We start from the raw sequence: 21266 nt of genomic DNA, 5'->3' as shown, positions 1-21266 counted from the left end.
TCCTTTAAATTGTTTTTGTTTTGTTTTGTTTTTTTGGTCTCTGTGTCATTTATTTCTGCTCTGATCTTTACTATTTCCTTCATTCTACTTGCTCTGGGGTTTTCTTTTTGTTTGCTTTCTAGTTCTTTAAGTTGTGAGGTTAGATAGTCTATTAGAAATATTTCTTTCTTCTTGAGGTAGGCCTGTAGTGATATGAACTTCCCTCTCAGAACTGCTTTTGTTGCATCCCATAGGTTTTGTGTTGTTGTGTGTTGATTTTCATTGGTTTCCAGGAAGTTTTTAATTTCTTCCTTGATCTCCATGGTAACCCATTCATTGTTCAATAACATGCTATTTAGCCTCCATGTTTTCAAAGGTCTTTGCATGTTCTTGTTGCAATTGATTTATAATTTTATGTCATTGTGACCCGAGAAGATGCTTGATATGATTTCAATCTTCTTGAACTTGTAGAGACTTAGTTTGTGCCCTAATATGTGGTCTATCTTTGAGAATGTTCCACATGCACTTGAGAAGAATGTGAATTCTGTTCTTTTGGGGTGTAATTCTCTGTAGATGTCTACTAAATCCATTTGATCTAGTGCTTCATTTAGAGTCTGTGTTTCCTTGTTAATTTTTTGTCTGGATGATCTATCCAGTGATGTCAGCGGGTGTTGAAGTCCTCTGCCATGATTGTATTGCTATTTATTTCTCCTTTGAAGTCCTCTAAAAGATTTTTAATACGTATATGTTGGTTCTCCCATATTGGGTGCATATATGTTTACCAAGGTTATATCTTCCTGTTGAATAGATCCTTTCAATATTATGTAGTGGCCTTCTTTGTCTCTAGTTATGGCCTTCATTTTGAAGTCTAATTAATCAGATATGAGTATTGGTACCCCAGCTGTTTTTTGCTTTCCATTTGCTTGAAAGATTTTTTTTTCCATCCCTTCACTTTTAACCTATGTGAGTCTTTTGTTGTGAGGTGGGTCTCTTATAAACAATATATATGTGAGTCATGCTTTCTTATCTAGTCAGCTACTCTGTGTCTTTTTATCGGAGCATGCAAACCATTCACATTTAAGGTGATAATTGATATGTACTTATTTATTGCCATTTTTGTATAGTGTTGTTCTATTTTTCTTCCTATTTCTTCTACCAATTACAGCAGTCCTTGTAGCATATCTTGCAGTGCTGGTTTGGTGTTGATATATTATTCCCTTAGCCTTTTTTTGTTGGGGAAGCTCTTTATTTGACTTTCTATTTTGAATGATAGCCTTGCTGGATAGAGTAGTCTTTGACTCAGATCCATGTTTTTCATGACTTTGATTACTTCATGCCACTCACTTCTGGCCTGTAGTGTTTCTGTTGAGAAGTCAGCTGAGAGCCTTATGGGGTTCCCTTTGTAGGTAACCTGTTGCTTATCTCTTGCTGCCTTTAGGATTCTCTCTTTGTCCTAATTTCTGGCATTTTAATTACTATGTGTCTTGGTGTGGGCCTGTTTGGGTTCTTCCTACCAGGGGCTCTCTGTGCTTCTTGAACTTGAATGCCTTCTTCCTTCACCAAGTTAGGAAAGTTTTCTGTCACTATTTTTTCAAATATATTCTCTAACCCTTGCCCATTTTCTTCCTCTTCGGGGAATCCTATGATTGATGTGCCCCTTGTAGAGTAACAGGGGAAAGACCTCTCTGAGGAGGATGTATTTGAACTGAATCATAAATGATGCAAAGGAACCAGTGATGAGCAGATCTGAGAGAAGAGGGAATAGCATATGCAAAAGTCCTGTGACAGCTTGGTGGATTGGAGAAGCCATAAAGAAAGTCAGTGTGGCTGAAGCATGGTGATTAAGAGTCAATATGTAGGCAACATTTACCTTATGTGGGGGTGTGTAGACTGTACTAGAGTTTAGATTTTATGCTAACTGCAATAGAAAATCACTGGAGGATTTTAAGTAATAAAATGTGATTATTTTTTTAAGCACTCTGACTTGAGAGGGATTCTAGAAAATTCGTGGAGATGGGGAGACCATTTAGAATGCTGTTATGGTAAACCAGGAGAAAAATGAAGCAATTTCAGTAAAAACAATGAGACTCTATCAGATTTACAATGTATTGTTGACATAGAAATGACAGCAAATACTTATAGATTGGATGTGGGCGGATATAAAAAGAGAGGGATAAAAAATAACTCTACGTTTGGGGCTTGAGCAAGTTGGTGAATAATGCTATTAGCTGAGATGTAGCAGAACATGACCAGGGGCTGAGGATAAATATTTCTATTTTGGATATTACACTTGAAATGTCTATTACCTACCAAGGCAAAGATGCTTCTTGGATATCTATTGCAACTCTCTGGGTGAGAAGTAATAGTGGCCTGAACCAGGGTGTGTCAGTGGGGTGGAGGGAAAGGAGTGGGTTAGAGAAAAGTTTGAAGAAAGAGTCAACAGGACTTGGTTGCTGATGACAAGTGAGCCGTGCGAGAGGAACCCTGAGGTTCCCGATTAGGATGAGAGAGTAGTGCCAGTCCTGGAGAAGGTACCTGGTGGGGGGAGCATGATTGCAAGAAAAGAGGAGGACCTCACATTTAAATAGGCTCAGTTTTAGTGCCAATGGAAGACCAAAGGCCATGTGCACTAAGTGTTCTTACCTGAGTCTGAACTCAATGAGAGACGCAGTTTCAAGTGATTTCAGAGTCACCAATGTAAACATAGTCATCATTGAAGCCAACAAAGTGGATGAGATTACTCAGGAAGAGCCCATAGTGCAAACCCAAAAAGGTACTATTTCAGATGGAAAGGATAACTTTGACCTGGTGCAGGCTGATTAACTGGGCCATCCCGTAAATGCAGAAAAAGGGTGAATACCCTTCCAATAAGGTGAATCATTTCATCGGCATAGTTCCTCCTCAGCCAGAACTTACAACAAGGCAATATTAGATGTGAGTCCAAGACTGCCCGCCAAAGAGCAAAATCTACAGCCAAAGAAAAGGGTAACAGAGAATTTAGAAATGGAGGCTTTGGTCTTGAATTCTTGGGTAGTTGCAGACTGTTGGTGGGAATGCGAAATGGTGTAGCCACTACAGAAAAATTAAAAATAAAACTACCATACAGTTCAGCAATCCTAGTTCTGGGTATTTATCCAAAAGAATTGAAATCAGGGTCTTGAAGAGATATTTGTACTCTCACTTTCACTGTAATATTACTTGCAATTGCAGTAGCAAGAACCTAAAGGTCCATTGACAGATGAATGAATAAGGAAAATGTAGGACATATAAATAAGGAAATACTCTTCCACCTTTAAAAAAAAAAAAAAAGAAAGAAAATTTTGCAACATGTGACAACATGGATGAACCTTGAGGATAATATGCTTAGTGAAATAAGCCAGACACAGGATGATAAGTACTATATAATTCCACTTTTGAGATATCTACACTAGCCAAAGACATAGAAACAACAAGGGGAATGGTCCTTGCCAGGGGCTGAAGAAGGGGGAAAATGGGGAGTTACTAATCAATTGGCATAAAGTGTCAGTCAAGCAAGATGAATATGCTCTAGAGGTCTGTTGTACAACATTGTACCTGTAGTCAACAATAACGTATTATACACTTACATTTTTGGTAAGAGAGAAGATCATTGCATTTCCAGATGATATTTGGGTTGGGTGATTGTCTCCCGGGCAGTTGAGGGGAGTGGTAGACAAGCAGAAGGGATAGGCGCAGACCACTGATAGGGGCTACAACAAGGATGCTGGCTATTAAAATAAACCTAGTTCCTCTGACTTCAAAATTGGTGAATGTTCACCACCCCACAGCTGCCTCTTTAGAATAAAAAAGGTCTGGGTCTGGCAGGAACTCTGGCAATTATTTGGTGCTAATTTTTCATTATACAAATGGATTGAATGAAGCCCCAAGAGGGTAATTTGTTAAAAGTCACACACCTGCTTTTGGATAGAGTCTGTGATGATATCGGACACTTTCCTCTTATACTCTGATGCTATTCATGGGACTCTTTTCAAGGGAAATAAAACCAATTTTGCATATGCGCTCTGTGTGCCACAATCTACTCCTGGAGGAAGTCCAGTGTAAAGGGTCAGAGGGCAAGCTGTGGTCTCAGACTACCAAGGCCGCACTCCCAACTCCAACCCTCAGCAGTTCTATAACCTCAGCCTCTCTCAAGGTACCCCCCTTGTGTGTAAATGGAGATAAGAATATTACCTCATAGAGTTATTATGAGAATTGAGTGAGATAACACCTGTCAAGCCATGGGCCTACTGCCTAGCTCATGGTATGTTCACAATAAATTTTGGAAGTCTTTTTATTGCTTTTGATATTGCTTTATATTACTTGCCTCTGCCTTTTAGCATCTAGGATGGAAACATTAATAACACGCCCAGAGGTTTGTTTTTCTGGCAGGTAGTGTGCATAAAACAAATATATGTTGAGAGAAGGACAAAAGAAAAGAGGAAAAGAGTGAAAAGGGGAGACTATAACATTGAAAGATTTTTCTTCATTGTCGCACATTCTGAGATGTGGAACTGGAGAAGGTATTTTTATTGATTATATTACCTCTTTTTCTGATCAGTGAAATATGCAGCCGGCACTTCTAACATACATAGGAAAGAGCAAGATGGAAGATGTGTATCTTTGTGTGTTCAGCGTGGCACACAATAGCAGAGACTTACCGTTGTTTCAATGGCTGCACTCACTTTCTGAGCATCTTAGGTTGTTCTTCCTGAGTGTCTGTGCTAGTCAGAGGGACAGAGAGGACAGAGGCAAGGTGCTTTCCCTAATAAGTTTGACACAACGGATATATATATATATATGTAGCAACAGAAGCAGCTGTCAGACCACCTGCATTTGAATTCAGCACTTGGCAACTTTGTGATCTAAACAAGTGAGTAAACTCTCTGAGCCACACTGTCACCTGTAAACTAGGAGTAGTGATAGTACTTACTTGACAAGATTAAGGAACAAATGAGTTAACATATGTAAGGGGCTCAGCCTGGCATGCTGTTTGCTCCTGGGCTTTGCATGCCTCCCAGATGAGCTATAGCCTGTATGGTTCAGAAGACAACCGCTCTGAACATGGAGAGAGAAAGTTGTCAAGGTTAGATCTTGAAGAAGAAAGGGAAGGAAGAGAGGTGGCTATTTCAGATTTGGGACTAAAAATGGATATGGCCTATTCAGGGGACTTTTATGATTTGTGTAGGAAAGTTCTGAGTGACCCAGGTGAACAGGAATCATATTTGAGTGAGTGCTGAGTGCAGAGTCATACAGGTTCTATAATAGTGAGAAGTAATAGAGGGTTTGAGGAGACGACAACATGGGAAAAGGCAATTTTTAAGATAATTAATTTGGCAAATTAATATCATGATGGAGACTAAAATCAGGGAGACCATTTTGGAGTACTCTAGGCTTTGCTGTGGAAAGAACCTTGGCAGAAATGATGGGGAGTTAAAAGAAGGAGGAGGAGGAGACAGAAAGAAAGGGTCAAAAGTGTCTGGAAATAGGTGCTGGGAGGAGATAAGGGAATGTCAAAGTCACAGCCTGAATGGTGGTAGTCTGTATAATATACACACATGAGAGAGTTCAGAGGGACATGCGGTTTGGAGAAAAGGATTACAGGTTTCATTCAAGTCTATTTGCATTTGTTCCAACAGTGGGAAAGTCATGGGGAAGTTAGAATTTGGAGACGCAGAGCTGAAGTTCAGGAGAGAGCAAAGCTAAGGATGTGTACATGTTGGGGACTGAGTCAGGTATTGGCCAGAGTGAAGGAAATGCGAGAGGGTGGAATTTCTGAGGAGATGCTAAGGCAGCAGTAAAGCAGAGTAACATTCCGGCCAGTGAGGAGCACATGAATGAGGTGACACCTGTGACAACCTTAATGGGGGCAGGGTGATTAAATACAACGTAAGTGGGAAAACAGGCGTCTGCATGATAATGAAGACCTGCTTTACTTCTTTATGTGTTTTGCCCCATTTCTTAGAATCTCAAAGACAGAGAGACATCAAGACATTTTGTAGGCATTAGGGCTCAGTGAAGCTGAGTAATGGGTTTCCCCTGGGATAGCTGTAGAATCAGACCTACCCCTTTGCAGTGCTGTTCTCACTTTTCAGGCTGTGGGTGCGGCTGGTCCTGTCTCATAACGAAGGCCTCACTGGATGTGGTTCGATTTGTACTCAATTGTATACAAAGCATGCTAGAAGGAGCTGGGTCCCCCACGCAGGGAGCGGGGCAGAGCACAGACTACATGCCAGCTGGGGCTCGGCTCCATGAAAAGGATGCTCAGTACACAATCTCACTCTCTCTCTCTTTTATGTTTCTATTTCCTTTTATTTTCTTAACTAATTTTCCAATCTTTAGAACATGAAAGAAGCAGTTTACTCACAAGCTCCTTACCTTTGTATACATATTAATTAAATAATGAATCCATGGCTTATAATATTGCTTCCAAAAATGTATTGAAATGAGATATTGATTCATAGAAGGAGGCTTGAAATCTCATCCATGTTTATAGCCAAAGGATTGCAATAATTATTTTTAAGCCAGTTATGTTAAAATCAAAATAGCTATTTTTGAAAGTGTAAAAAATGAGGTCTCATGTACTAACATTTTGCACAATTTCACATAATTTTATTGAAGGGGTAGCCATTTGAAATCTTTACCTTTTCATGAATTCTCATGAAGTCATAAAAATCTTAATACCTTTCCAAATTTCTTTTGGAAGGAAATAATTTGGAAAATGCCAAGAACAGAAACCTAGAAAGCATTTAACATAAACTAAAGTCATTAATACTTCATGGGAAAACATAATAATCCATTCCGAGGCATTTAAAAACAGCTACTATAAAATCCTCTGTTCTAGGAGGTTAGGGAGTTCTTCAAAACTGGTGCTTAAATAATCTTACTCAAAGGACTTGACAGAAATAGAACCAGTAAAACCCAAGGATTAGAAGGAAATGGATGGTGAGATTTAAATGACTTCATTTTAATTGCTCTTTGTCATCACAGATTTCCACTAAGCTTGCTCCCAGGCAGGCTCCCCATGGGACCACTGGGTCAGAGGTTCTTCTGTTATGCTTATTATTTGCTGGATTGGAGTGATGCCTTTTCAGGGTTTCTTCTATTTCAGAGTTGCAAAACCTGGTTTTGAAAATAATTGGCAGTATCAGTTGGTCAGATCTACCTGCTGAAACCCTTTTTGTTATGAACCAGTGAGGACCAAGGTCAGGAAATACTTGGGCTGACAAGAAAACCACAGTTACAGGGTTCTTCTATTTGCAAATTTCTAAGACTATTTTATCATGTTCTGGCTTCTTCTTGCTTCTGTGATTGTGTCCTCTTGCTGACCACTCTTGAGCTGTCTCAAGCCCCCTTCCTGGGTGGCAGTAGCCCACCCGGCCCTCCACAGTCATCTCTGTCCTGAGGCTCATGGGGTACAGGGTAAGACTACTGGAGTGCTAGGTTTAGAAGCTGAATTCTGGGGCCAAATCTCAGTTTCACCTCTAGTTTCGCAATCTTGGGCAAGATACCTAATCTCAGTCCCTTCCTTCTTTTCTCTACACTTAAAAAAAAATTATTATTTTTTATTTAATTACCTAAAGTCAGTTCCTTTCTCACTTTCCCTCCATTTAAAAAAATATAGTTTTTATTTTAATTTGATCAAAGTAATGCATACATAAAGTATCAAATACAACAAAGGTTCTGTTAACTGGCCTCCCTTTAAATGATTTCCCTAATTAAGCAACATTCTCCCTTCTCTAGATATAGCCTACTGATGCTTATAGCTGACTCACCACCAGGGCCTCACCTGCTGTCCCTCTAGCCCACCTGTAAACTTCTGACCCCACCTGTGCAGATGTATGTGGACCAGGAGTCTGTTTCCAAACCTGCTCTGCCAATTGTACTTGTTCATATAATTATTAGATTCAATTATAAATTGGGTAAACTAATGACATATGAATGCATAACAGAATTACTATTTCTGTGATGATATTTTGGAAAGACCCGATAAAGTTGAGTTACTGAAAATAAAATTCTACAGAATTAGGTGTTAAAATATAATGCTAAAATGTTAGGATAAATTCAAAACAAATCCAAAATGATTCTGCTTTATGTCTTTAAATGCTTAATCTACTTTAATGAATCTAAAACCAGAAAATATAGATAGTGATTATGGGTGAGGCTTGTGCAAAGAAGTACAGAACTGGGAACACTTACTTATATTCCATACGCAGAAGTACAGGTCATATTCCCATGGGATTCTTCTGGTATTAAATTAAATAAGGTTTACATGAAGTGCTCAACAGCATGTCTGATATTTTATAAGGATTCAATACATGTTAGCTATTATTATGGTTATTATTTATTTAATATTGTGCATCCAGGTAGTTTTAGAACAAAAGAAAAAGGGAAGTAAGGTTAAACCAAATCAATATTTCAAAAGAAAATACAGTATGGGGATAAACCTTTTTTAATTTTTTTTTTCTTTATTGATTTTTAGAGATAGAGGAAGGGAAAGGGAAAGAGAGATAGAAATATCGATGAGCGAGAATATCGGTTGGCCGCCTCCTGCATGGCCCGCACTGGAGATCGGGCCCACAACCTGGGCATGTGCCCTGACCGGGAATCGAACCAGCAACTTCTTGGTGTATGGGTCGATGCTCAACCACTGAACCACACTGTCCGGGGTGGGATAAACTTTTCAATCTAACAACCAAACATTAGACAATGAAGGACCTAAACCTCACTGTGATATTTTTTTTTTCCACCAGAATACTTGTATGTAAAATTAAGGCAGTATTGATCATCACATTTCTGAACAGTTTAGCTGGGGAACAAAAAAAAAAAAAAAAAAAAAAAAAAAAGGATTATTTTATGAAATGTAACCCTGCTTCAATTTTAACATCAAATTGCCTCATGGCCTTAGGAAACTGTCCAACCTTTTTCTATTGTTTTCTACAATAGAAAACAACTTAATTTGTTCTGTGGCCAAAAGAAGAATTACTTTGAGAAAAGCACATTATTATGGTCCTTTCTGTGTTCTCTCACTTGAGCGCGAGCTCTGCCTGGTTCGCTGTCTATTCACACTGCAGGGGCTCTCAAGCCCTCAGAAAAGGACTGGTGAAGTGCTATTTTTTAAAATATTGATTTCCTATCACAGCTCTAGACCTATTCACTTAGTATAGTGCTTACGCCAAGTTTCAACAGGTGAGACATGCTGCACCGCCCCAAACAAAAATGACTCAGAATAATGTGATGAAGAGGCAAGATTGTGTTTCCTCAGATTGTCTGTGCCTCTAAACTAGGCCTTTAAAGCTGCAATCAATCTTGTAAACACAATATAAGAATGTGTACACTGGACGTGAGATTTAAACTCTGATTCATTTTAGGGGGTCTGTTAATCTCTGTTCTGTGAAGCAAGCCCAAATGCTGACACTTAAAATCAGTTTCATAGCTGACCATGGAAGTACACTCATAGTTATTTAACATATGATCATGTAGCAAGGAAACCGGTCTATATTGATTGTTCTCTCTGAGCCCAAATCCTAGGTAGTCATTACATTAAAAAATATATGGGAGGAGCAATGATTTAGAAGATATAGTCAAAACCTTTAAAGAGCTATCCGTGCTATTATTATTATTAGGAGGGGAGAGAGGATGCATTTTTTTTTAAGGAGATAATTCATAAATTCAAAATTAAATGGTATTTACTGTTCTGCCTTTTATAAGAGACTTATAATTAATAGTAACATTAAAAATTGTGCATAAAAAAATAGAGGCAACATCTGTAACTTATTAAAAAAACTTATCTTTATTGTTGAATGTATATAGATGGTCCTCATTTTTCCCCCATTGACCTCCTCCCCCTCCCCAACCCCTGCCCCCCCCCCCCCGCCTTTTCCCACACTGTTGTCTGTGTCCATTGGTTATGCATATATGCATATAAGTTCTTTGGTTTATTTCTTCCCACCCCTCAACCCCCTTCCCTTTGTCAGTCTAGCAACCAATTTGTACTTCTTAATCTCTTCACCTTTTTCACCCATTCCCCCAAACCCCCTCCCATCTGGCAACCAACAAAATGTTCTCTGTATCTATAAGAATGTTTCTGTTCTGCCTGTTCATTTTGTTTGTTATTATAATTAATAGTAACATTAACCCTTGAAAATATTAAAATTTAATTTAATTCAATACATGTTTATACATGACACTAAACTAGGTTTGGGGAAATTATAAAGAAGAGTAAGATTAGATCATTCCTGTGTTCAACAAGTTTACTATATGGTGTGGAAGACATGCATTCATCTAATATACTTCAGTTTGTGATGTTTGGAGAGACAAACTAGACCAAGGAAGAGTATCCAATCCTTGAGTGTACACTTATTGTTATCCTCTAAATTCAGGTTTCCATTAGAAATTGGCAGGTGGCAGTTTCCAAAAGCTAGGTAGAATTGTTATTCGGTGGACATAGAGTTTTCATCACGCAAGATGAAAAAATTCTAGAGATCTTCTGTCCAACATTGTACTTATCATTAACAATACTGTATTGTGCATGAAAAAAATTGTTAAGAGGGTAGATTTCATGTTTTTGTTTTTTATCACAATAAATAAAAATAAATAGTAGATGACCTTACATCCTTTTTATTTGAACCATCTTGGAAATGGAGGGGGAAAACCTGTCATGCCCACATTTTTTTAAGGAAATAACTTGATTGTTATAGGCCAGAGAGCTTAAAAGCCATACCTGAGAACTATTCCTCATGCAATCAATAAGCAACTTACCAGAATATCCTAAGAGATAAGGAAGCAGCTGCATTTGACTTTTTGAATAGTTATTTTTTCCACATGAATTTAATTTTCTTCCATGGTTACATGTCAGATTACATAAACAATGAGAAAGTGCTGGATAAAATCAGTTTTGTATGAAGGAATATTTTGAGATCTAGCCTAAACAATATTCTTATCATGAAGCCACGAAAGCGTGACCTTAATCATGCTACGGTTACATGAGTGGACAAGTAACTATAGAGATGCAATTACATCAGAGTGGATTGAAGCAGTAGATTACCTATCAAGTTCCAACCCATGGGGATCAGTTATACTGTAGGACTCATAATTTTTTGATGAGCTATACAAATGACTTATAAATACCTTCATTCAAAATGCAGAAGGTACTAAACCAAGTGGAGCTAAAGCCAGGAAACTCATGACAATATCGTTAGAAATATCCTTAGATGTATTTTTTAAATCATTCTAAAGATAAGATAACATTTCATTGACATAAGTATAAACTGGTGTATTTTAAAACAAATACAATTTAGTGAAAGCTTGATTTAAAAAGCAAGTGCCAATAGGATCATTGTCTCAATTAGGGTTAGAAAAGCAATATTCTAAGTGAGTTGCATGGATAGTAGTTTGTTTAAATGAAGCAGAACAGCAGGACAGAACATTAATCCTACCAATACTTAAGCCTCATCCTTCTTCAGTACTTGTTCAAATTTTTCATTAGCATACTCAGAAAGAGAAATTTTAAAAAACAAGACAGCATACAGAAAGCAAAACTTACATATACGTGTATATAATATAGAATAGAATATATTAATCCATAGTTTAGCATGCAATGTATATTCATATTACAAGTATATACTACATAAAACATGTGGTATAGTACACAGTATACAAGATATAGTTATAACTTTTGTTTACGAGAAGAATTGGAACTGTGTGATCTAGAAAGTGAAAGCTGAAGCGTCACGTAATTACCACCTTGCAGTTTCCTGGTTTGTTCTCAGAATGAGCTCAGGCTCTACTCTCTCCCCGTAGGTGACTGAAAAAAAGAGAAATACACTCTGCTACCTTTAGCAACTTCAGAAGGACGTTCTTCTTGATTACCAGGATGAAAAATCATTGCTTCAAGGAAACCAAACCCCAAGATTTCTTTCTTAGAGCTCTTCACTACAGAATAAACTACCATTAGTTCTGGATGATTTAAATATGCTTGAGATCACTTCCCTCAAATAGTCTATTTCTTTTATCATAGTTTTCAGTTCATTTCTCTTTGAAGCTTTCACAAACTAAGGTATCTAACTTCAGGGCCACTGGACACTCAATGCCAAAAGATACACATGGCATATCTATCCCGAGTACCAATTTTACCCAAAGATCTATCGCAAGTACTCAATGATTCCAAGCGGAAGTTATAATTGTGTATCGACACACTGATGTGCTATGGAGTAGATTGCAAATAGCCCAGCAACGGACAGTTTGCAACTCCACCTACCTCACCAGTCCCCAGCTCCTTTTTCTGACACAGAGGAAACAGGCAGAAAGCTCAGTCTTTCCTGGGGCAAAGTTTGAAGATAATGTCCGGTTTCCTAGTAAGTGACACCAAGCCATCACCTCTTCATTAACCCACAGGGATGACATATTCTATTTCAAAAACCTCCCCATGGTTTTCTGTGTTAGAAATAAAACATTAGAGGCTCTGAGGTATCTTTATGTACAACATTTTTTAAATGACTTTGGATGTGATGCTAATATATGAATTTTCTTTCTCTTCTTTTCTAGGATGGAGGCCAGTAAATTACTTGCAGCCTGTATCCAGAATCAGTGAGTAAACTCTCTGTAATGTTTGAGTCTTGGATAGTTATAGATAAGCAGAGCAATCACTGTAATATCTGAAAACTTCATAGTGTCACTTTTTAAACACCTGCTCTTATGATGATACCTGTCACCAGAAGGCACAGCCTAGGTTGTATTGTTGGGGTGTAAAATCTTGGAGGGTGTGGGAGAGAAGCAAGCAAACTATGATCCTTGCCCTCATGAAATTTACAGAGGAAACCAAAGACTTTTAAGATAAATTTTAGTTATATGTATCTTAATGAATAATTAATATTTCTATTATTTGGAAAAGTTTGCACTTTTTCTGCTTTTCATTAAAAGTATTTAATACTTACCTGAGACACTGGACTTTATTTCCAGAAATGTCTTCCTCTAAGAATACAGTCAAACATTCCTAATTCAGATATTGCTAATGCACAATTTTTTGCTATTGGACCAAGACTACCATGAAATTTACTTTTGAATTGTATGCAAGGAATGGATTTGAAAAATAGAGGCAACATCTGTAACTTATTTAAAAAAAAAAAAAAAAACTTATCTTTATATAGATGTTCCTCATTTTTCCCCCATTGACCCCCTCCCCAACCCATGCCCCCCCAACCCTTGCCCCCCCCCCAGGCTTTTCCCACACTGTTGTCTGTGTCCATTGGTTATGCATATATGCATATAAGTTCTTTGGTTTATTTCTTCCCACCCCTCAACTCCCCTTCCCTTTGTCAGTCTAGCAACCAATTTGTACTTCTTAATCCCTTCACCTTTTTCACCCATTCTCCCAACCCCCCTCCCATCTGGCAACCAACAAAATGTTCTCTGTATCTATGAGAATGTTTCTGTTCTGCTTGTTCATTTTGTTTGTAGATTCAATTGTCAATAGATATGTATTCATTGCCATTTTGTTTGTTCATATATTTTATCTTTTTCTTCAAAAAGACCCTTCATCATTTCATATAATAACGGTTTGGTGGTGATGAACTCCTTTAACTTTTCCTTGTCTGCAAAACTCTTTACATGGCCATCGATTCTAAATGACAGCTTTGTAGGATAGAGTAATCTTGGTTGTAGGTTCTTGCTTTTCATCACTCTGAATATTTCTTACCACTCCTTTCTGGCATGCAAAGTTTCTTTTGAGAAATCAGCTGATTTCTCAAAATCAGTTATGGGAACTCTCTTGTAGATAACTAACTGCTTTTCTCTTGCTGCTTTTAAGACTCTCTCTTTGTCTTGAACCTTTTGCATTTTAATGATGATGTGTCTTGGTGTGGGCCTCTTGGGGTTCATCTTGTTTGGGACTCTGTGCTTCCTGGACTTGTATATCTGTTTCCTTCACCAAGTTAGGAAAGTTTTCTGCCATTATTGTTTCAAATAGGTTTTTGATTTCTTGTTCTCTCTCTTCTCCTTCTGGCACCCCCAAGATGTGAATGTTGGCACACTTGAAGTTGTCCCAGAGGCTCCTTACACTATCCTCATTTTTTTGGATTCTTTTTTCTTGTTGCTGTTCTGATGGGGTGTTTTTTGCTTCCTTATATTACGAAGTGATGGTTTGCTTCTTGGCTTTACCTACTCTACTATTGAATCTGTGTAAATTATTCTTTATTTTAGTTAGTGCCTTCTTCATTTCTGACTATGCATCCTTCATTTCTGACTGGTCTTTTTTTAAGCTCTTGAGGCACTTACTAAGTTTGCTGAGGTTCTCACTAAGTTCATTGAGCATCTTTATAAGCAGTGTTTTGAACTCAGCATCTGTTAGGTTGCTTATCTTCCTTTCGCTTAGTTCTTTTCTTGGAGTTTTGTTCTGTTCTTTCATTTGGGACCTGTTTCTTTGTCTCCTCATTTTGGCTGCCTCCCTGTGTTTGTTTCTATGTGTTACTTAACGAGAGGTATGGGGCTAGCTGAGATCAGATGCTGCTTGTTTGAAAGAATTTAGGAAAACCTGAAGCAGGATCCAAGACAGGTCAATCCTATGGTAAAGCAACTGGCAACAGCTTGGGTGGGCATGAAAGTTGTGTGGGGCGGGGCCTCAGGGAATCACCAGGGCGGGGTAAATAGTGTGAACCAAGTTGCTGGAGTTCCAGATATGGTGGCTGTCTGCCGCCCCAGGAACAAAGGAACAAAGGCCTCTGACAGCATGTCTGTCCAAGAGAAAGCCACCTCTTCAGCCCTCGCTCCAATGTCAAATAGCTCAGTTCTTTCCTGTATGTCTCTGGCTCCCCTCAATCTGCTTCCCCTCTGAGCTTAGAGGGAGCAAGTCCTGGTCAGTCCATGCATGGGCCCTTTAAGAAGAGCTGCCTGGGGCTCCAGCCACCTCAGCCTCCCTGAACCTCAGTTCCTGCTGGTTTTTCCAGCCAGAAGCGATGGGGATTCTCTTCCTGGCACTGGAACCCTGAGTGGGGCATCTGGTGTGGGACGGGGGCCCCTCAGTCCTCAGGAAGGACCTTCTCAGCTGAGGAATCCTGATTTTTATTCGCCACTCATGGGTGTGGGACCAGCCCTTCCGCCTCTGCCCCTCCTACCAGTCTCCATATGGCTGCTTCTTTAATTCCGTAGTCGTAGGACTTCCATTCAGCTTAATTTCAGGTGGCTTTGAATGATGGTTGTTCTGTAGTTTAGTAGTAATGTTGATGTGGTTGTGGGGGGAGGCGATACCGCGTTTACCTACCCGCCATCTTGACCGGAAGTTGTAACTTATTTGTAAAAGAATAATTGATTTCCTGCCTTTAGCACATGGTCTTTAGGCAAAAAGTTTCAGCTATAAAATAAGAATCCATGTCATTAAGTACGTGTCTCCTTAATCAGATTTTATTGGCAGATCATAGTACTGAAAATAATAAAACTGTATTGCTTTCAGTAAATTCTGACTTCCATAATTCAGGCTAGCTTCTTTTTCCCCCTACCTCCCCAAACTCATTATTCCAATCTAATGAAGTTTACTGTTGTGTTATATGTGAACATAAATATTTATTAATAGATCAATTCCTATTATCTTATAGTTTTGATTTATAAATATAAATTTTAATATTTTTGATGCTCATCTGTAACATTGGTCACCTAAGTGACATAATATATTTACTTTTCCAAGAAAAATTAGGTATCACTCCCTTTCCTTTTCCATGATTTTTATATAGTAGATTTATATTTTTTTAATTTAAAACTCAGTGTTTTCACTAAACAGGCAGATAAATTCCCAGGATAATAGTGAAGATTTACGATGAGAAAAAAAAAGAAAACATAACCCCAAATCAGATCATGCCCTCTTTGGGCATGTTGGAAAATTGGAGCAGTGACTCAATCACCATTCATTCTCTCAACATACACTGAAGGGCCATGCTTATTACTTCAAGGTATGTGGAGATAAATAACATTCTCATCTTGTCTTTATTGTGCTGACAGCCCATAAGTTGAAACAGAGATGAAGACAAATAAATTTTTCATGTGATAAGTGATGTGCTATTCTCATAAGCAAAGTCTTTGGGAATATAGAGAGTATATCATTAAATCTGACTGGAAGAACTGGAGAAATATTTATTACCAATGTAACATTTGAGCTAATTCTTAAATAAATACAATGTCTACAAGTACAGAAAAGATGAACAACATTTCAAATCAGTATGATTAAAAGTATAGAGAATTGCTGGAAATAAAACAGACAATTAGTTGCAGAGAGCTGAGGGCATGGGGGAGTTGGATATGGTATATATAAAGGTGTATTACCATGAAAATATACCCTTACCTAGTCATTAGAAACAACTGGAGCTCAGAGAATGATTACTTGAGAGGCATCTGTAGACAGTTGAAATGTGAATAAAGGAGAATAGATAACCCTCTCATGGACAATTGAGAGAACTTTTAGGAACACAATAGAATCAGCTCCCCCAGATAGGAGGAGAGGAGGGGGTCAAAAAAGATAAATTTGAAGATGTACATAAAGACATCTGAGGGAGTTCATGCCTGAGAGCTTCAGTTTTCTTTATGCTACACTGTTGCATAAGCATGGGATACAGGTTGGGGGACACAAGTTTGAATCCCAGCTCAGCTGCCCATGAATGATGTAACATTATGTATCCACATTTCAGTGCTATCGTCTGTAAAATGGAGGCAGTAATCACATTAAATTCTTTCACATACATTATATAGTTCTCCAAGAGGACACTGGACATTACCCAGTGGCCATGAGAGAACCCACTTTCCGGCCTGCTCCCATCGCCTGGTGCCATGCCAGCCAGACCAGAGTGCCCCCTACAACTACAATCTTATTCCTATCTGGTTTGTATGAAGACTTCCTTCTAGACCTGCCTGACGGAGCAGCTCACCTCTCATCAAAAACAAATACAAACATCCTCCTTCCATTTAACTTCCTTAGCCATAACTATACCTTCCTTCTGTTTCGTTCTTTAATGGGCATATCTCGCTTTTCTGGGTTCTTTACACCTTACCTCTATTCTTTCTATCTCTCACAGATGTTAGTAACCCTTGGGAGACATTCTTTTGGTTTATTTCCCACTTAGGTGAAAGAACACAAGGCCCGTGTCCAACTCATGGCAAACTCAAAATCAGGAGTGTGTGTGCAGAGGCATTTAATGTACACATTTTTCTCATTGTTCTTTAAAATCCTTTGTGCCACGTGGACTGAACCCTTGAATCCTTGCTAGCTAGAATACAGTCCAGATTGCAACATCGCAGACTTGGGGATCTTGAGAAAATGTTCAAGGCAGCATCTAAAACTTGAATCTTTTTACTCTGGATTTTGTTCTTCCTTAGGTCTCCATTTACAGACTGAAAAACAATACTCTCCTATTTCATGAGTGGAAGTAATTCAGAATCATCTCTTAGGGTCAATGAACTGAGAAATGTTCCTTCGATTTTCCTGAAGAAAACCTTTGGGTGCGGTCTGTGTCCCAGCAAAAGGGTACACACATTCAAGGGTAGTACCTTCTTACATATTGACAGCACACTCTGACCTGGGGTCAAGGGCCACCTTGGTGAAAGAGCTGCAAGGGTGTGACTTTAAGGGAAGAGCTGCTCCTGACCACAGCTTCACGGGCTCATGTGGAGTCAAACAACCTCTGCTCACACCCTGGAGCTTTGCATTTTGTAGGCATGTCCTTTGAAGCATAATTCCTGGAAGAGACTATTGGGTCAGCGTACCCAGTGGCCTGTGCTCATTCAGCTCTGAGAGAGGGAGGCACATCTCATGTTCATGAGCTCTGCAGACATCAGAGATGTGACTTCTGTACAGTGGGGACCCCAGCCCCACGCTGGGCATGTCTCAGGGCATTTTCCAGGGCTCACAATGTTGGTTCCTCTACACTCAGCTTCTCTGGGAAATGAGGAGAATTGAGGAGAAGGTGAAATGTTGTTAGAATCAAAGTCATGGTTATTATATTTTTATTGTTGTTAGTCCTCATCCAAAGATATTTTTCCATTGATTTTTAGATAGAGTGGAAGGGAGAGAGGGAGGCAGAGAGAGAGAGAGAAACATCAATTTGAGAGAGACACGTCGATTGATTGCTTCCTACATGATTCCGGCTGGCCCTTGACCGGGAATCAAACCTCTGAGCCTTTGGTCCAAGGGCCAATGTTCTAACTGCTGAGCCAAACTTGCCAAGGTAAAGTGGGTGTTATTATTAAGGTAAGAATGGAAGGGGGAAGTCAGACTTAAGTGTGTCACTGTGAGTGTCCCTGGCTGGCAGCCTGCCCTTGCTCACACTTCAGGACACGTGTCCCATTGACAGGCAGAACTTGTTTTTCTGTAAATCCAGGATTATCAAAGCTGGTGGGAAAGGATAGTTCGAGACTTTTCTACAGCCTTCCTGAGCTTATGTGAGAATTACACCTACAAATCTTATAAGAATTGATGAACATGGTGATATAAAAAGTGCAGCATAAACCTTCAGATTCATGGCCTAACAATCTCAGCTGAAAAGCCCTCATACTGTAGGATTAGGGAAAAAAAAGAAGAGTACTCTTTGCTAGCCTTATCTATGCTCAGATAGACTTAATATCCAAAAAGCTTGCAAATTATGCACAAACTGATGCAATCATTCCCACATCCATAAAAATAATTGGTAGAGTTGTTGGGATCTTTGCATTTTGTGGGGGAAGGGGTGCGCATCATTCTTGTATGGCAATAATTAACAAAGGAAAAAGGGGCATCTCGCAGTTAATTAGCTGTTCTTTCAAATATTTTCCTGGTACCTGAACTACATGAACATATTTTACTACTCTGATCTGCAAGTGTTTTTCCCCTTCTTGCTGAGGTGCAGAGTAATTTAGAGGGTCAAGGTTTCCAATCTTTTTCTCTTGCATTAAAATGATCTGTCATTTCCGTTGTGGCTACACCCAAAAGTCAATTTTTGGTCTCGCTGAAGTGCCCTATAGAATAATTCAGTGGTGATGAAGATGGAATTCTTCTCAAAGTGTAACTACTCCCCTTGCTGGTGTATTGTGGTAATAACATTCATCTTTAGAAAATCCTGATTCAGAGCAGAAGGGGTTATTGGGGACTTTTTTTTTTTTTTTTTTTTGGTAATTCTTTATGTTTTTGAACTTCACAGTAAATTGAGATTTAATCTAATGAAACTGGATAAATTAATGTTGTCTTCATACATTATAAACCAGGTATGTTAAATTCAGTAGAACCAGAATTTTATTTTTTTAATGTTTCTTATGCAGGGAAATATTCTGAATAATGTTTGGTGTTAAAGTTTCTTTAAAATAATAGAATCTCAAATTTTAGAATTGAGGTACAATTTATATACAAGAAAATTCATAAATCTTGTGTTCAATCCAATGAGTTTTGACAATTATATATACCCTGTATAATGGTACCCAAAATAAAATACTGAATGTCATACACTAAAAATTTTTCTTATAGCCCTTTCCAGTCAGTTCCAATCCATGACCCCACCACCTCCCTCTCAACTCTTTTTTTATAATTACAAACTTTTTTTTCTTTATTGATATTAGTAGAGAGAGTGAGAAAGGGAGAGGGAGAGAGAGAGATAGAAACATTGATTGGCCACCTCCTGTACGCCCCCTACTAGGGATCAGGCCCACAACCTGGGCATGTGCCCTGACCGGGAATTGAACTGGTGACCTCTTGGTGCATGGGTCGATGCTCAACCACTGAGCCACACCAGCTGGGCCCTCCCAACTCTTTATCTCCTTCCTACCCCCCAGGCAACCACTTTCTTAATTCTATCACCATAGGTTAGCTTGGTCTGTTCTTGGACTTCATCTGAATGGAATCATATAGCATATACTTTGAAAATGCTCTGCCCACTTACCATAATATATTTGAGGTTGTTGTATATGTCTGTAGTTTATTCCTTTTTTTATTGTTGAGTAATATTCCATGGTATAACTGAACTACAAATTATTTATCCATTATCCTCTTTTTGACATTTGGGTTGTTTCTACTTTGGGACTATTATGAATAGGACTGCTCTGAATGTCTCTGAACAAGTCTGTTTGTGAATATGTGTTTCCATTCCTCCTGGATAAAGAGCATGGAGTGGAATTCCAGATCATCAGGTAAACGTTTATCTTTACTATAAGAAACTGCCCAACCGTTAACTAGCAATGTTGGGAGTTCCAGATACTCCTTCTCTTTACCAACAGTGGGTATGAAACTGGATCTCTTGTGACTTTAACTGGCATGTCTCTGATGGCTGATGATGTTGATCATCCTACATGTGCTGCTGCCCATTTGTGCATCTCCTTCGGTGAGATGTAAGTTCAAGTCTTTTCTCATTTTTACTGGATCACGTGTCTATTATTGATTGTGTGAGTTCATCATATATTCTGCATTACAAGTCCTTTGTCAGGTAAATGTATTGTAAATGTTTTCCCATTCTGTGCTTTGCTTATTACCTTTATTCGAAGTTCTTTTGATAAGCATACATTTTTAATTTTGATACAAAACAATAAATTATTTTCTCTCTGAAGGTTAATGCTTTTGAGTGTCCTAAGAAATCTTTGTTTACCCTGAGGTTGTCAAGATATTCTGCTACTACTCAAAAAGCCGTGATCACAACTTTTTAAATCAGGGATAATAACAAGGACAGTTTGCAGGCAGATCAAGAGGCATGTTTATAATGACTGCAACAGAGCTGTGTCTGCAGTTTTGTAAGTTCGTGATTGCTTGTTAATTTTCAAGTATCTCCTTGATTTATCCTCCTTTTTCTGAGGAATAGAAAGCAAATGTAGATGTTTTTAGAATTGTCAGGACTGAAGAGCTAAGAAAGCTCACTGTGAGGCTTGAACGCCTATGTATGATAATGACTTCAGATAATAATCTTTACAGTACAAGTGATTTTATAGTATTATTCACTGTCCTTGAGCAATGACTTCCATTCCAGGGAGCCTGACCATGCTGTTTCTATTCTTTATCCTCATCTTTACAGCAAGAGGGTGATAGGAAATTATCACACCTCCCTAATAATATCATTTGCTGCATATATTCATTTAAATATACAAAAAATTTAATACCTTAACTATATGCAAGACATGTGTGTATTTAATAGTCTCATCACCTTTGATGCTTGAACATCACCAAGAGCTAAGGGAAGCTTTGATAATATTTATTCCCTTGATTAATATTTATTGATGCATACTGTGTAATAGGTACTGGACATGCCGTGGTGAACCAACCTCTAGGGGCTCACTATCGAAAT

At 38.5% G+C, this 21266-nt stretch overlaps 1 protein-coding gene across 1 annotated transcript in view; it reads left to right on the top strand.

The window, feature by feature from the left end:
- CHST9 (carbohydrate sulfotransferase 9) overlaps positions 1 to 21266 on the top strand; it is a 263752-nt gene that overhangs the window by 147307 nt on the left and 95179 nt on the right. The window contains exon 4 of the mRNA XM_036245374.1: positions 12541 to 12582. Coding sequence (XP_036101267.1) covers positions 12541 to 12582 — 42 coding nt within the window. The remainder of the gene's footprint in view (positions 1 to 12540; positions 12583 to 21266) is intronic.

Source organism: Molossus molossus, unplaced genomic scaffold, assembly GCF_014108415.1.
Source record: "Molossus molossus isolate mMolMol1 unplaced genomic scaffold, mMolMol1.p scaffold_m16_p_6, whole genome shotgun sequence".
Lineage (NCBI taxonomy): Eukaryota > Metazoa > Chordata > Mammalia > Chiroptera > Molossidae > Molossus > Molossus molossus.
This window is presented reverse-complemented; position numbering and strand designations above follow the sequence as displayed.